Consider the following 16,720-nt stretch of genomic DNA (forward strand, 5'->3'; position numbering starts at 1 on the left):
CCATTTTGAGTTTTCCTTAAGAGGCAGGTAATGATTACTTATTGGAATTGACCCTCCCAAGTCATTCTTACTGTTCCAAAGTATTCTTCTGTCACTTGCAGTATTTTTTGCAGAAAAATCTGAGTTCATAGGAGAGAGGGCTGCCCGCGTAGCAAGCACTGCTGGTCTCTTTGGCCGTCTCCATCCTGTCTCTCCCTGCCCGCCCTGCACACCTTGCTCTCAGGAGGAGGCTGTTTAATACCAGGTACTTTGCAGGAGGCTCCTTTCTGCTGGGAGTCATGTTTGTCTTTGAACTTGCGACCATGGCTCAACCTCTCCCCTTTAAGTTTATGATTTAAGCCCCGGCCGCGTGTCTCACCCAGCCCTGGTTCCCTTCCACGTGTTTGCTGCTTTGTCACCCCTGAAAAGCTGCTTTGAGTCCTTGCCTATCTTTTGGCTTAGATGCCCTGACACTGCAGGCAGGACGGGACCTTGAACGTGATCTAATGGAGAGGAAAGCCCAGGGGATGAGGTGAGCCGCTAGGGATGAGCCCCATCTGCCTCTTGTCCCGCTGCCAAGACAGTGCTGTGGGTTCTTGGATACAATGGACAATTAGCCATGAGGCATTCCACCCCTTGGGCAGGACCACCCCCCGGAGCGTTTCAGGAGGAGCTGAGGCTTTTGGAAAAACCTCTGTAGATACAAAGACAAGAAAAATACAACTGGTGAACACAAGGCCCGCGTGTGTGTGTACACTGCCTGGGCAGCGTGGCTCTGACACACAGTTAGAAAGCCTCACTTCGCCATCCGAAGCGAAAAAGACCCAGCTGATGGTGCTAAGAGCTATTGATCTTGTGAGAAGATGGCATTGATCTGGACTGGAGTCAGACTTTGATCGCAGACCCCAGGCGGCCGCTGGCAGGGGCAGGACGCAGAGAGCAGCGATGTCGCCGGTCAACTGCTCAGGGAGCTCGCTGCCAGGCTGGAGAGGCCCCCCCGGGGCAGGGGCTAGGGATGCACGGGAGCCTCCCCTCGCCACCCAGGGCATCTGATTCCCACTGTTGGGCGAGAAAAGGCACAGCTTTCACCCTGGAGACAGGCCCTCCCATCCAGGTACCCGGAGCTCAGGCAGGAGAACGTGGCCAGACAGCTGAGGAGCCACTTGGGCTTTGCTGGCGGCGGGGTGGGGTGGTGCGGGAAGTGGAGGGTGAGGCAAGACCCAGATGGTCAGGCCCACTTTTCTTCCGCTGTGTCCGCCTTGCAGCCTCACACGGAGACCCCCGCCACCCCCCGCCCGAGCGCGCACGCCGGGCCCGGCGCAGAGGGACACTCACCAGCAGACGAGCCCAGCCGCCACGGCCGTCCAGGTGATGCAGCAGGGGTGGCGATGCTTGGTCTGCACCGCACTGCTCTGCAGGGAGCAGCACACACACACCAGGTAAGCCGCGAGGAAGACGAGGTTCAGGCCCAGCCCGACGGCGGCCACCAGCCCCAGGAACAGCAGCGACTGAGGAGGGAGAGGCCTGGGGTCAGCACTCGGTCCCGTGGGTGGCAGGGGTGTCGGGAAGCGCCCTGCCCTCGGGCTGGGCGGGGAGTGGGGGGCAGAGGAGCTTAGGTGTGGGTGGGGGAGGACACGAGACGAGTGGTGGAAGGAGGAACGGCTCAAGCCTGGCCCCCAGGTCCGGGGCTTACACACCTGGATGCACGTGCGGACCAGGCATTGTCTGATAGATGCTCTGAGCTGCTCAAGACACAAGGCAGGAATCATCCCCAGACAGTGAGGTCTGTGGGCAGTGCTCCGTGTGACTGAGGGAGACAAGGAGATGGATGTCCGTGGGATCAGAGCATCCAAGGCCTCCTGGAGGACACGGGGCTGGGCGGGGTTTCTCAGAAGCTGAGTGGGGCCTGTCGCAGGGCGGGGAAGGGATGCCCTGGCGGATGTGCCCCACGGAGGCTTGTTCCAGGTATTGGGGTACATCCTCAACCAGAGGCCAACTCTGCGCTGGGGGAGGGGGGAGACGTCAGGAGATGCACCTGGGGCGTCCCTCTCATCACATCTTGAAAGGGACGGCGACCCCTAGATGCCAATTGTGGCAGCAAAGCCCAGAATTCTGAAGGGGGGAGGAAGTGCCGTCTCAAGCCCGTCGAGCAATCAGGGTCCCACAGAAGGAGCCGCTACCGTCAGGAGGCCCACAGCCCCCCCACTCCTTGCCTTCCAATCTCCTGATTCAGCCAGATGGACGCCAGATGGCAGCAGGACTGGTGGCCGCCAGCCAGGGCTGGACCTGGCTCTAAGTCAGGCTCCCGAGCTGACAGCCTCGCCCTGCTGCCCACGTGCCCCGGGTCGTTCCCAGCCCAGAACCCCCAGCGCTCCAGTCTGGGCTGTCGGGGCAGGGTGATGAGCAGAGTCGGGGGGACACTGGGGCCCTTCTGGGCTAAGGGGGAGACAAGACTCAGGCAGGAGCATGCGCACACCAGGAGACAACCCTGAACACAGAGGCTGGGGTCTGCAGTCCCGAGGCCCGGGGTCGTCTTGGACGGGGGTGGGCAGAGCCTCACAGGGGAGAGGGTGTCTGCTGAGCCCACGCAGCCGCTCGAACCCGTGAGGGCTTGGGCCGGCCTGCGGACCCCTGGCCGGACCTGCTCAGCTGGCCACCTGGACCGACGGGTTTCTGAGCCTCACGGACAAATGGCCAAAGCAGTGGGGACAGCCCAGAAGAGGACAGGAGAGATGGCTCAGGGTGGATGTGACGAAGTGTGGCTTTCGCCTCCACCTGGGATAAATATATCTTAGGTACTGCCAGGAACTTGCTCCCCGACCCCCGACTCAGCAGCATGGGTGGTAAGCCCTCCTCCTCCAGGTAACTGGGAAGGCCCAGTGGACCTGACCACACCCCCCTGCGGAAGTCCTCCTGGGTGGCAGGCGCTGGGGGCCCCGGGCCAGGGCCACTGGGCCTGTCGCATGGACTGTGCCAGGAGGCTGGCCTGGTGAGACGGTGGAAGAAGCTGCCACTAGCCGGCCCCCAGCCCATGCCCCTCACTGGAGGCCCTGTAGCCCCAGGCCAAGGGGAAGAAGGCTAGGATGGCGGGTTAGAGCCTTGCTATTCAAAGCAAAGTTCACCAACCCTGGGGCATTGACACCTTCTGAAATGCAGAACACACCTTCTCAAGGCCCACCCTGGACCCAGTGAATCAGAACTGCACCAAGAGATATCCCAAGAGATCTGTATGTGATTGAAGTTGGGGAAACCCTGATTAGTGTCGACAGACTTTCTCAAACTGTTTATAGTAGCTTAACCTTTTCTTCAGACTCGCTTAGCAGAGCGCTGATGTTCAGAGAGCCTCTGACTGAGGGGTGGACGTAAATGCCAAGCTTTGCCCTGGCCACCCCCTCGCAGGCCTGAGGCCCCTCTGCTAAAGCCCAGGACCCCCGTCACAAGTTGCAAACCACTGTGCAGGGTGCATATACCCCAAGAGCCAGCAACCCCACTCCTGCATATTCACCTGGCAGAAAGGAGGGCTCATGTCCCCCAGAAGATACATGCAAGAATGTTCACAGCAGCCTAACACTGCGGTAATAGCCAAACGCCAGAAACAAGCGAACCAACAAGAGATCGGATAGATAACAGGGATTGGAGCCACACGATGGAATATGACGCAGTTATGAAAAGTCAACTGCGGCGACAGCCAGTGATGTGGGAGAATCTCACAGACGTCACGGTGGAGGAAACAAGCCAGATGACACAGCAGAGACTGTGTGGTTTAACTGACGTAAGATGCAAAGTCAGAGAAACTCATCTGTAGTGACAGAGGTCCGAATAGGAACTACCTTTGGGAGGGAATCAAGTGGGACGGAGCCTCCTGGGGGGTCAGGAATACACTTTGACTGGGATGGTGTCACACACACACACACACACACACACACACACACACACGTATTGAGGTGTACACTTAGGGATGTGCACTTCCCTGTAAGTTAATCCTAATTAAAAAGAAAGTAACAAAAACCTGGATAAACCTTTTGTATAGATTAGAGACTGGTTAACAGCCATATTTCCTCCCAGCTACCCTGGACAGCCTCACCCTCAATCTCCCCCCAAACAGGAAAACCCACTGACTCTATCATGGGTCCCCATCCACCAAGGAAGGACCTCCAAGGAGTAATCTCGTCTTGGGTTGGTACTGTTTCAATTTCTCCAAACCACAGCCCGTCCCCACCCCCGAGCCCCTGCCCTGGCTCCCCTGTTTCACGCCTCACAGCCCACTCCGGCCTCCTGACCTCCTGCAAGCCTCGTCTCGTGCGCAGGGCCCTGGGATTCCAAGGCCGGGGGGCAGGGGTGGGGCTCCCCAAGCTGGGCATCTGGTCTCATTCGATTACCCTTGGTGCAGCCCATCCCCGGGGAGGCCCTGTCTGGGAAACCCAAATGCGGAGGCCCTTTTGTTAGCAGTTCCCCTCCAGAACTTTCCTCGGGCGCTGGGAGCACGAGGGCAGGGGCAGAGGTTAGGGTTAGGGAAGGAGGAGTTGGAGGGGGGAGGGAAGAGGAGCCTGAAGAGCCACCTCCCACGGCCACCTGGGTGTCACCGGCCACCTTGGTGTCACCGGCCAGCGGCCAACGGGCTATTATTTTCCGGCTGCTAATTAACACTGCGGGTCCCTGTGTGTCTGGGTGCGGGGAGGGCGTTACAGGGAGGACCTCCCGTCCAGAGGAAGCCAGGAGCTCTGCTCACACGGCCTCCTGCTCTGACAGCGCCGAGAAGGGAGCGCTCCAGGGCAGCTCCTGCGGCCGCGCCTCCCCGCCCCCGCGTCAGGGCTCGGGCCTCTCCCTCGTGGCAGTGACTTCCATTAGTTCTGGTTTGTCACTTTGCGATGAGAAACCAGAGCACGCACCCAGGACCCAAGCTGGGGCAGCACTGACCGACTGGCATTCTGGGAACGCCGAGGCTGCGGCTGCACCGCGAGGGGCTCCTCCACTGGGGCGGGGAGTGGGCAACAGCCCGAGCGCCCCTCGCCCCGAGACCCCAGGAGACAGAGAGTGAGCCAGCCGAGGGGCGAGGCCAGGGCGAGAGGAGCCGGAGGGAGAGGCAGTGTGACTGGATAGGGTGCAGCCCCTCCCCCCCCGGGGGCAGGGGGCAGGGCGCAGCGTGACTGTCCAGCTGACCGTGACTCAGGGCTCAGACTGAGTGAAGGGGGCTTCCTCTTCCCAAGCTCGGCTCCCCTCAAATCCTGCCGGCGGGCCTCCCCGCCTGGCCTTTCCTCCTGAGGACTGCCCCCCGAGTTGGGGGAGCCCTGTAGTTCTGGGTCTAGCCCCTCCCCTAAGGGAGGCCTAAGTGTGTGGCCTAAGGACACACACTTGGGACTCTCTGGGGAGTCTAGGAGCGGAACCACCTAACGTCAACACACGGAAATCCGTGCCTCCGTGTAAAAAATTAAGAGCGTCTCCTCTACTTCCTCACGCGCGTCCCAAGAGAACGGCTGGGCTACGGACGCGGCTGGGCTGTGGACGCGGCTGGGCTACGGACGCGGCTGGGCTGTGGACGCGGGGCAAGGACCGACGGCGCAGGGCGCACACAGGGGGCTCCTGCACATGCGCAGGCAGGAGCAGCAGTGAAGCTTGGCGCGGCACTCGGGAGCCGCCGGGCCTCTCGGGGACAGCACCTCCTCGGTGTCTGGTCTCCCACCTCTCCGGGGAGGCGGCCGCATGCTGACGGTGGCAACTGAAGGAGGAAACTGAAGTGGCTTGTTCTGGGAGTCACTGCCGGGGGCAGTGCCAGGGGCCCTTTCTGTTGTCCCCAACTCTGTCCAATGGGCACCTGGCCAGCTGGGGCTTCCTCCTTGCCAAGCAGGGCTTGTGGCAACTTAGGGAGCGCCGGGCGCTGGCCACATGCTTTACACCCACTAACTGATCGGGTCCCTTCAGTAGCCCTTCGAAGCAGGGATCTGCTCCATCTCCACTCCTTCTCTCCGGGCAGAGGTCAGCAGACTCAGGCTGAGAGGTCTGGGCTGCTTCCTCGGATGGGGCTGGGGGCCCAGCGGGGCCGGGGCATCCTCCTCCACCTGGGGCTCGCCTCACCTGCCCCTGCAGACAGACTGGGCACGACCTCCCCAAGAGCCTGGTGGATGGAGCCCAGGTAGCCTGAGCGAGGACTCAGGGTCAAGTCCACTGGCAGGGAGGGATGGAAGGACAGCCATCAGGGGGCTTCCATGGCTCTCCAAGACCCCTGAAAGTGACTGGGAGCTCTGCTTCCTCAAGGAAGTTCTGGGAACTGACTTTGCTCAGGATGTCCCAGTCACCAGGCGACCTGCTTTTCACTCCTAGATCTCCTTGCCTTCCAGATCCCCCGCACGGCTCGTCCCCGCCACGGAGCTTTCCAGGACGCACTGCCTGTTTCCAGTTCCATTTAATCTTTGTGTACACACACACACACACACACACACACACACACACACACACAGTACCACAGGACGGTACTGTTCACTTGGACGTTTGGGGCATGAGCTGAAGCCCCCTCTGCATGAGTCTTTCAGTCCTTCCTGATCAGTGATTGTAGACACAGATCTTCCGTCTGTTCTCCATGGGTTATGGTACTTGGACACGTTTCTGAACCTCAAGGCCAGTCTGCGTAATGATTTGCGTCACTGGGTCCTATCACGTGCTATGGGACCCTCTACGTACTAAACATGTTTCAAGGCACATCTCATTTAATACTTGCAGAGGAGGAAAGTGAGGCTCAGGGAGGTACAGACACCTGCCATGGTCACAGTTTGAGTACTGAGATGACTGACAGCAGAAGGTGCCCAATCCAGGGTGTTAACTGACGTGGTGCCCTGACTTGGGCGGTGACCGCCGCTCAGGAGGAAGGGGACGAAGGTGGGGACGTCCAGGAGAGACCCACGGTCAGACAACAGGGGAACTTACCAAAACAGGAGCCGCCTTAAATAAACACCCAGAGCCAGACTTCCCATCCAGGCTCACCAGACTCATCTCCCACTCAGAGCCCTCAGGCGGCCTAAGCAGTACATGGAGGGTAGGGGTGGGGCCGGGTGTTTGGCAGCAGGGAGCGGCGGCCCTGGGGATGCCAGCACAGTGTGTCTGGGTCTGAAACCCCGGGGAGGAGAGGGGCAGGGGCTGTGAGTGGGTCCCTCTGGCTCATCTGCCACCTCTCCAGGGGACCGAGGGGGGTGGCCCAGGCTCAGGCCCTGCCAACCACAGCTGCTGGCCAGACGGGAGCTGTCTCTGGCGGGGGGAGTGCCCTACCGCCCCTCCCCACACACCAAGGTCTTCTCCACCCAGGCCAAGAGTTTACTTTTCCTCCAGGGGAGAGGAGAAAGCTGTGGTTGGAGGCCCCAGGGGCAGGATCTGGGGCGCAGGGTTTGGGACACAAGGACGTGGGGTCAGACACACACACACACACACACACACACACAGTACGCAAGCAACACAGCTGTCTCTGAAATCATATCCGCCTCTTTTCATGCATTCATTGGGAGCGGAAGATTCCCTGGAGCTCTCCCCAGGTGGCTACATTCTCAGGGAACTGCCTTCCCCAGGCAGGGCTCGGGGAGAGGGAGGCCAGACAGACAGGGAAGGAAGCGAACTCGGCAAGCCAAACCCGGTGACGGATCCCTGCCTAAGAGCAGGAAGCGGTCCTGATTCTCTCCTCCTTCTGGAAGGGCAGGCACCATCTGCCTGGGGCCCGAGGGTGACGGGGACACTAGGGGTTATTATTAGACTCCCTGTCACTGGCACCCTGCACACCCTACTGGACCAGGATCCCCGGCGCCCTGCAGGAGAGAGTCCTGGCAGGGGAGAGGTGAACAGCCGACCCCTGCTCAGCCTCCCTGGAGGCCCCACTCTGCCCTGACTGGCCTCACACCAGGAGACTGCAGAGAGCCTGACACGCAGGCAGAGGCTGCCGGGGGTCAAAGTCCTGAACAAATGGGCCCCATCTTGGACTTCCCAGTCCCGGAATCTTTGACCCAACAGCAAACTACTCAGCCTGGCTACAGGGGCTAGAGAGGGCTGGGCCACACCTGAGAAGGCTGGGAGATTCTGCAATTGTCTGGGCGGGGAAGCCTGGGGAGCACCCCTTCTCCCCAGGGGTGCAGAAACCGCGGAGGCCAGCAGAGCAGGGCAAGGAGAGAATTGCAGGGATGAGGCGAGTGGCTGGCCAAGCCGCTAAGATCCCAGAAATCCAGGGCCTAGAAGGTGTGTCTGTACAGAGAAGGAGGGTGCGCTGGTGTGAGATGGGGCTGATGGGGGCCACCTTCCTTCCCCCAAATATCCACACGTAGCTGAGGGTCCACACCCCTCTCCCCCAGCTCTGTCGCCTTCCAGGAGGGGCCCAAGTAGAGGTGCTGGCAGCGGCTTCCACGCTGCAAGCAGGGGCTGGGGAGGAGAGTTGCTGCGGAGACGAACCGGGAGACCGGGAGTTTCTGCCCAAACTTCTCCCAGAGAGAGCGCGTCTTGTAACCGCAGAAGGAGGAAAACGGCGGGGCCCTCCTCAGCATCTCCGCAGCTGGTGCGGCGGAATCACCGGGTACGGGCACAAATGCCCCTACGCCGCGCGGCGCTGCCCTCCCCCTCGGCGCTCAGCCTCCCCGCCCCGCCACAGGCAGCCTCTGCGCCCTTCCCCCCCGTGTCCCTCGGCCGGCTTAACTCCCATCTTTCCAGTTGTCCCGGCCCATGAGGTTCCCAGACTGGAGGGCCGTAGGCCAAGGACTCGCGGGGAAAGGGGAGAAGGGGCGAAGAGGCTGCGGGGAGAGTGGGGGACGGGGTCTGGACGCCTGTGGAGAGCGGCGGGCTGGGAGGGCGGAAGGGGTGGCGCGGGGACTTGGGGCGCCGGGTCGGGGGGCGGCGCGGACTCACCTCCTGGTAACTCTCATCGCGGGGCCTGAAGGTGCTGTCCACCGGCTGCAGGCGCAAGCCGACGTGCGGGACGCTGTGCAGCCACACCACCCACCAGGGCGCGATATACTCCACGCGCGCCGCCAGCATGGCTCTGCCGGAGTGCGCCCGCCCGCTGCGACCGCCGACCGCAGCCCACCGCCCGGCCCGGGACGCGCGCCCGCCCGCCCCGCCCCAGGCCCGGCCCCGCCCCGGGCCCACCCCGACCCCGCCTTGCCCTGGACTAGGCCCCGCCCGCTGAGCGCGCGCGCCCTCCCCGCCCCCTCCGGGGGGGGCGCTCCTCGCCCTGTGCTCACCCTCCGGCTGCAAGGGGTCACACCGAAAAGCCTGAAGCGTGTTTTTGGCCTGGAATCTGTCCTGGCCCCACGGGCGAAAGAGGTGGAAGGAGAAGTGGAAACAGCCCCCAGAAGGCTTCTGAATCTGTCTCTGAACAGCACTCTCTAGGTCCCCGGGCTTCTGGTCACTTATCATCAAAGCCAGCATGTAGAGGGTCTATGAGTGCCGCGGGCAGTCATGGCGTGAGAGGCGAGGCCGGCCGTTCCTAGCCCTCTTAGAGGGTAGCGAACTGACAGACTGGGGAAGGAAGGGACCCAGTCCTGGGTCACTAATTCCGTATTCACTCTCAACCCCGATTGAGCATTCACTCTGTAAGCCACGTGGGTTCAAAGACACGGTCCTGCCCCGGAAGCGCCCAGCGCATCTCCCCAAACAACTAACGGGTGCCGCCTGGAAAGCCCCGGGCGGGGATTAAGAGAAGCTGCCGATTCTTACCAGCCGGCGGGACGGGGCGGGCCCCCTGGGGAGAGACCCTGGACTTGTCCTGAGGGGAGGGGAGGGAGGGGAGGGGAGGGGAGGGAGCACCGGGAGCGCCGGGAAGGGCCGGACATCCCAGGGAGACGCCAGAACCGTCGAGAACACAAGTTTACTGAGCGCCTACTACGTGCCAGGCACTGTTCTGTCCGTGAACAAAAGCGGATGGAAGCTCTGGCTGGGAGGGGATCGCAGTTTAGCGGGAGGTGGTAGCAGTACCCACGTGAAGACGGACAGCGCGCTAGGTTAGCGATGTTCCGGAGAAAAGCAGAGCAGGGTCGGCGCGGCAGGATGCGGGGGACGCGGTGGGGCAGCCCCGGATCCGACAGAGCCTCGCGGAAGGACGCGCGGTCCTGCGACCCAAACCGCGTGTCGTGACTGCGGGACGCGCGGGGCGGGAAGGAGGGGGAAGGCTTGGGACAAGGTCCAGGGCAGGGTAAAGGGCCGCCTGAGGTCGGTGAGGTGGGTGTGGGGCGGTTAAGGGGTCCTGAAGGGATCAGGCTTGAGTTACAGACAGTCTGAGAGGTGGTAGCGAGGCGGGTAGAGACACGGGTGAGAACAGAGACCCGGGAGAGGCTTCTAGGTTTCTGGCTTGGGGAACGGGGTGGATGCGGGTGAAACTCCACCAAACACGCGTGGCTGCTAGAGGGGGAGAGACCACACACGCCCCTTCCCCTATCAGAGATCCAGGGCTGAGAGATGGAGTCCTGTGCTGTGGTCGAGACCTCTCTCTCCTCCGGGAGGTCGCGGTCCGGGTCAAGGTTCCCTGAGCCTGACTGCAGCCGTCCATCTGCGCAGGCCCAAAGCTGAGGCACAGAAGCTGGAGAGCACTGTTCCTGTCACTGGGGTTTCCTTTCATTAATTCAACAAATTTTGATTGAGCACGTTCTCTGTTCTAGGGAATACAGTGACGAGAAAAACACACGTTCCTGCCGGCATGGGAAGTTTAATAGGTGAGGGGAGGCAGCCTTTATCCCACTCAGTGATTAACTACAACCCCAGCCCCGCCCAGCCCCCCCCCACCCGGCCCCGGCAAAGTGCTTTCAAGAGCCCGGTGTCGGTGTGTGAATCGGCACAGAGTCTTGGGGGGGGATATTTCCTGAAAAATGACACGTGAGGTGAGAGCTGAAATTAACCCCCAAGTCCTGGGGGAGGGTGGATTCGGAGCAGGGGGACAGTACACTGTGAGATCAGGGACCAAGGTCCGCAGGGGACGGAGTGGAATCAGTAAATGCAAAGCCCGAAGTGAGGGGAGCGACAAGAAGGAGAGACCGGCACACTGCACCGACAGAGACAGACCGGTGGCCGGCTGCCAGGGGCTGGGGTGCAGGAGGGAACTTTGGGGTGGTGGGAATATTCTCTCTGGATTGCAGGGTTGGTTACACAACTGTACACGTTTGTCAAAGTACAGAGAACTGCATACCAAGAAGGGTGAATTTCACTGTAAATTATACCTCAGCCTTACTTAAAAAAATATATATATATATATAAAAAAAAATATATATATATATTTTTAGTTCTCCAACCAGGGATCGAACCCGGCCCCTGGCAGTGAAAGCTCTGAGTCCTAACCACTGGACTGCCAGGGAATTTCCCAAAATAAAGGTATTTTTAAAAAGAGAGAGAAACAAGTTGCCAAGGTAGGCCCGGGCCAGACCACACATGGCCCCAGAGGCCCTGGTCAGGGTCTTGGTCTTGAACCGGCCGTGCTGGTAGCTCAGGAAGACGGACCTGAAGCGGTTTCGTAGGGCCCTCGGCGGCGCTGAAAACCTGCATGGTCACGCAGCCCCCAGGCAGCCCCGGGACCGGGATAGGCACCGCCTGGTGCCACATACATGTTCCCCTCCCCCCTGCCCGTTGTCAACAGCTCCGGCTGCAGCTGCTGATCCCTGCCACAATGACCCGGAAGTTAGGAGGATTTGGCATTCCTCTAGGAAGATTAGAGTCACTACAGCAAACTGCAAGTGTCTTAGGGGAGAAGGGAGGGCGAGGGCATGGAGTGCACCCTGAGCATCGACTTTGCTGGAGCTGGGGCTGGGCCCAGAGACAGAACGGGTCGGGGAAGGGTGGGCCCGCAGCCCACACCTGAAGACGTTGACTGCACAAGCCCACCCTCAGGGCCATCACCGCAGCCACGGGGTGCAGCCTGGAACACACAAACCTGCTGGGCCGGTCTGCACCCAGCTGGACAGTGACCTTTCTAGCTGCTTCCCCGGAGGCCTGCTGAGCTAGACGGGACGCCAGTGAAGCAGAGAAGCAGAAGAGAAACGTGAGACCTCCCAGGGCCTCGTTAAGGGCGTCGAACAGCCCTCTTGCCTACGCAGCTCCCCATTCATCTGGCGTGGCGGGAACCACTTCACCCAAGCTGACCGGCTGACCTCAGAGAGGCAGTGTCGGCCCTGGGCACCAGACGGCTTGAACACATACCGATGCAGCAAACCAACTTACGCAGAATCTCTGGAATCAGACCTGGCCTCAGCGAACTTTAAAAAAGTGCCCTAAATGACTGGCAGGCACAGGCCGGGGCTGAGAACCACAGCATGAAAGGATGCCTTCTCTAGACAAATGCCTGCGGGGTTTGTATCCTAGGAACTGGGGCTGGTCTCTGCAAAATGTGCTGGGACAAAGGGAGCCCAAGTGGTAAGCCCGCCCTCTTCCTGGGAAGCTGGACCAATGAAAGGGCGGGCAAGACTGGAAGCCGCTGAAGGCGCCCCATCTGGGTCTGTCGACAACCACTGAGCGCCGAGGACCCTTGTGCCGGAGGAAACAAAACCCGAACTCCTCAGGACTAGATTGAAAAAGGACCTCACGTGCCTCGAATTCTTATAGAAAAAAGCCTACGAACGATCTCAGCCACTTGGCTACTTGGGCGTAGATCTCAGTGTAAACCACGGCCAGACCTTCCCGGGCCGCCGGCGCTCATTTGCCGTAGTTTGGCGCCACCTCGTGGTGCACCCACACATCCGTGCCAAGACCCTAACCTCCATAGTGTAGCTCACTGGACTCTGAAACCACTGCAGTGGGTACTTGCCATAACCTTCTGGGAACTTAGTGCTGGGAAAAGCGCCCTGGCGACCCCCACTCAGCTGCCTGAGACTGGTCCTCGGGCTGGGGAAGACTTCCTGGCCAAGGGGTAATGAGGCCACAGGACCTGTGCCGGGCTCGTCATTGTCACCAGTGTGGGAAATTTCCTTATTTCAAGCTCAGTGAATTACTTTCCCTGCTTAAAAATGCGTGCCTCCTAAAACACTTGGCCCTCCATACTGCTCTGTGGGGAAGGGATGGGGGTCCTTCCATGAGGCAGGAGGGGTGCATGTAAGCGAACTGCCCTGCCACCGTGCAGACACTCGCTGGCCACAGGGGACCAACGCCCACGACTGAAGGCGATTTTGCCTTCTAAGTATTGCCCTATCTGCGTCTGGAGTCCTCCCCGGGATTGGTAACTGGCGCAGGGGGAGCTGAGGTAGTTTCTCAAGATCATTCATGTCAGCAGGTAGTGGAAGCAGGACTGAATCCCCAAGGCCTGGCTGGGAGGTGGGATTCGGGCCTTCACGCACCTGTCTGAGCAGCGTGTCCTATCCCCACACCCACCACTGCACTGCCTCAAGGTCCGGGGTCAGATCTCTGGCTCCTCCATTTAAATGTTCAGACCGGTCTTTGGGTTCCAGGGGCTCCTTTCGCGGGGCTAACATCCACTCATCTCCATGCTTAACTCACAGGCTCCTTCTCAGAGCCCCTCATCTAAACTGTCCTCTCATCCGCGTTCATCTCGCGGCACCAAGTACCACTCCCGAGCTCCACTTGATCTTGAGTAGCACTTAGGCAACACACAAGAGTGAGTTTTCACTCCTGTGCCTGAGAACACAAGTGTCTTAGTCGAGGGAGGGGAGGGAATCACACATCCACCTCCGCATCAAGAAATATTTCAACATGGCAGACACAAAAGCGCCACCACCTCCTGAGAAGAGACGGCTGCATTTACTGCCGTTTCCAAGAAGGCTGATCAACTCCTCCTTTTAACTATCACTTTCATGACAAGGGAGCTCATTTTACCTAAATGACTTTTACATCCCACGAGTGCAGACTGGCTTCACTTCCACCAATAACTGGCTCTTTTAACTGCCTATTTCCATCTACTTATTTTCAAACTTAGGCTTAAGAAAAAAAAAAAAAGATGGCTTTATTTGTCCACTGGGATCACAGCCCAAGATTAGGGATGCAACAAGGTAGCAACCAGGGCCCCCATCCTATTCCCACCAGAAGCCATTCCAAGTAACACCCACACCCCCCATCTTCAAAGAAAAAGGCCATTTTGAGAATTACAAATTTTTTAATACAGTTCAAATCAGTGTGCGTGATTCATTTCAGCTCCTTCACTGCCAAACCTAGAGGAAAAGAGACACCAGAAGTAAGCCACTCAGAAGATTATTCATTTTATCTGAGCTACTACTGCTTGTCTGGACTTTGCACTTAAGCTAAAGAGGGTTCGCAAAGCTCAGAAATTAAGCCCACCAGGACGGTTTCGCTTAAAACGTAACAGTTAGTGTTTGATGATAAAAACGTTCCCTCTCTCAGCCTTTCTAAAGACGTTCCAGTTAGTCCTGCAAGCGCAAGTGGTGCTGGCTGACTTCTCACTGTGAAGCAGCAGCCTTTGGAACCCCCTCTGGGCTCCTGGGGCAGTTTCCTCCCAGGTGCCCTTTTGAGCCTTCCACCACCAGGACAGGCCCCTATGCTTAACTAATCTACGCTCATGGCCTGTTGTATTTAATAAGTCCCTCAACCTATAAACATGGGGGTCATCAATATACCAGCACCTACCTACCTTGTAGGGCCGCGGTGAGGATGAGATGAGTGACAGAATGAGCATCGGCCGTTATGCTGCTGCATTAGGAAAGCACTGAAGGGGCTGAAACAAACTTTCCTGTGGCCACGGAAGCGATTTCTGCTATGGGATCTAACCTCTGAGAACCACACATATTCCCTGCACTACACCCACAGCAAGGGCAGATACTTAGACAAAGTACAGAATAGACTTTCCTCATTCTGGGGACAAGTGAAGAAACAAGGTGGTGACACAGGGACCCCCCACACTCCGGGCTGCTCCCCGCCCCGGGGTTCCCGCCTCACTCACCTGGGGGCAGGGACTGCTTCAGCTTCTCCGCCTTCTCTTTGTCTGTGATGACCAAGGTGTAAAGGTACCTGCTACATCGAACCTTAAACTTCACATTATCCTTATTTTTCTTGATCTTGACCGCTATCAGAGACCAGAATTAACAATTAAACTGTATCACAGAAAAGAGAGGGCGCACAGTCCACCGGCTTTGTAGTTCTGCAGGACGTGGCACGTGACAGTTGTGCCTGCCTCCCTCCACTGTCCCTCTGCTGAAACAGAAAACAAGATGCCCCCGCCCTCCTCTGAGCTCAGTATTTAAAAATAATGCCAGAAATCTTCATTTCCCTTACATTACTACTCAAGAACCTGGAGCTTAATGCTTATATTTAAAACACAGGTAGTATCTGGTACACTGAACACATCCTAGAACATCCTGTGTCCATCTTATTATTTTTTAAGGGATGAAAGTAGTTCATAAAGTAAGGAGATGGATTATCTGCTGAGATCAAGAACTTTCCACCACCCTTCTAGAAATAACTGCATATGAGATGCCATCGGGGGCGATGCTAAGGCTCTTCCTTCAGGTCCGCCCCCCGACATAATGAGCATGTGCTGAAGCTTTTCCTCAAATGTGAGCAGAACACATGTTCTGGGCTCTTTATTGCAGCTCAGACAACAAAGAGCCCCAAGTGTGCTCAAAGTCCAACAGCGCAAGGTCTGAAATTCAGCAAACAGCGTGGTCATGTACAAGTGTCGATGCACCTTCATGAGGCCGCCACCTATTCTGGCGGCAGGAAGACACCCGCTTCCCAGGTTACTCATGTCAGGCACCTGTCAAGTTCCCCGTTCCGACTTCTACAGCACGGTTAACTTGCACTCACAACCCACAGCTCCATCTCTGCCAATAAACTGCTCAAGGGGTGGGACGTGTCACAGGAAGCAGAAGCTCCGTGGCCCTGCCAAAGGCACGGGCTGCCTTGGCTCATGTTTTAATAAATCAGGCACGTGGATATTTACTCAAACCAACCTATTTTGCTATCTTAACATTCCTCCCAAAGCTAAGTATACTGCGTTGTCCCTAGTAGCTGCTGTACATCTATAAACTAACTGAACCCTCACAAGATAAGGCAGACGCATCTCTTAAAAGTGTTTATTCAACATCATGTGATGCAGCAATTCTACTTACAGGAATATACTCAAAAGCACAGACAGCAGCAACAAGAGATATTTGTACAACGTTCACAGCAACGTTATTCACAACAGCCAAAGGCAGAAACCACCCAAATGTCCATGGACGGATATGGAGAAACAAAATGTGGCATGTGCACACAATGGACCATTTAGTCTTAAGGAGGAAATCCTGACAAATTCTCCAATGTGGATGAATTCTGAAGATCTCATGCCAAATGAAGCAAGCCAGTCATGAAAGGACCAATACCAGAGGATCCACTTACACGACATACACCGAGAAGAGCCAAACTGATAGAGACGAAGTAGAATGGTGGTGGCCAGGGCTTGGAGGGAGAATGGAGACCTACTGTTTAATGGGTTACAGAGTTTCAGTTTTGTAAGATGAAAATTTCTGGAAAAGGATGGTTGCACTACAGTGTGAACACACTCAAAGCCAGTAAACTGCACACCAAAAAATTTTATATTTTACAATTAAAACGATAAAGAAATATTCAAAAGTGTATTCACAAAACACTCACTGAGCACCCTATCACATCCAGGGGAACGTGACCCCTACTCTCACAGGTCACTGTCTAAACTCAAGCTCACCAACAGAATTAAAATGCAAAGCCATCTCATGGATTTGGTGTCACTTGCTCAACGTGCTGACGTCTCTAAGAGATCATCTGATCCTTGCACCAATCCTAGGAGACAGATGTCATCACCCCCTCTTCAACAAAA

General features: G+C 57.8%; 2 protein-coding genes across 3 annotated transcripts in view; both read right to left on the reverse strand.

Annotated features, from left to right (window-relative positions):
• TTYH2 (tweety family member 2) overlaps positions 1 to 9,019 on the reverse strand; it is a 39,425-nt gene extending 30,406 nt beyond the window's left edge. For both annotated transcript variants that reach the window (XM_060135200.1, XM_060135201.1), the window contains exons 1-2: positions 8,848 to 9,019; positions 1,315 to 1,487 (exon numbers count right to left, since the gene is read on the reverse strand). In XM_060135200.1, coding sequence (XP_059991183.1) covers positions 1,315 to 1,487; positions 8,848 to 8,976 — 302 coding nt within the window. In that variant the 5' untranslated portion in view covers positions 8,977 to 9,019. The remainder of the gene's footprint in view (positions 1 to 1,314; positions 1,488 to 8,847) is intronic.
• A 4,909-nt stretch (positions 9,020 to 13,928) lies between these two features.
• Positions 13,929 to 16,720, reverse strand: part of RPL38 (ribosomal protein L38) — a 375,334-nt gene continuing 372,542 nt past the window's right edge. Inside the window, exons 4-5 of the mRNA XM_060135283.1 lie at positions 14,828 to 14,950; positions 13,929 to 14,081 (exon numbers count right to left, since the gene is read on the reverse strand). Coding sequence (XP_059991266.1) covers positions 14,056 to 14,081; positions 14,828 to 14,950 — 149 coding nt within the window. The 3' untranslated portion in view covers positions 13,929 to 14,055. The remainder of the gene's footprint in view (positions 14,082 to 14,827; positions 14,951 to 16,720) is intronic.

Source organism: Lagenorhynchus albirostris, chromosome 20, assembly GCF_949774975.1.
Source record: "Lagenorhynchus albirostris chromosome 20, mLagAlb1.1, whole genome shotgun sequence".
Taxonomy (NCBI): Eukaryota; Metazoa; Chordata; class Mammalia; order Artiodactyla; family Delphinidae; genus Lagenorhynchus; species Lagenorhynchus albirostris.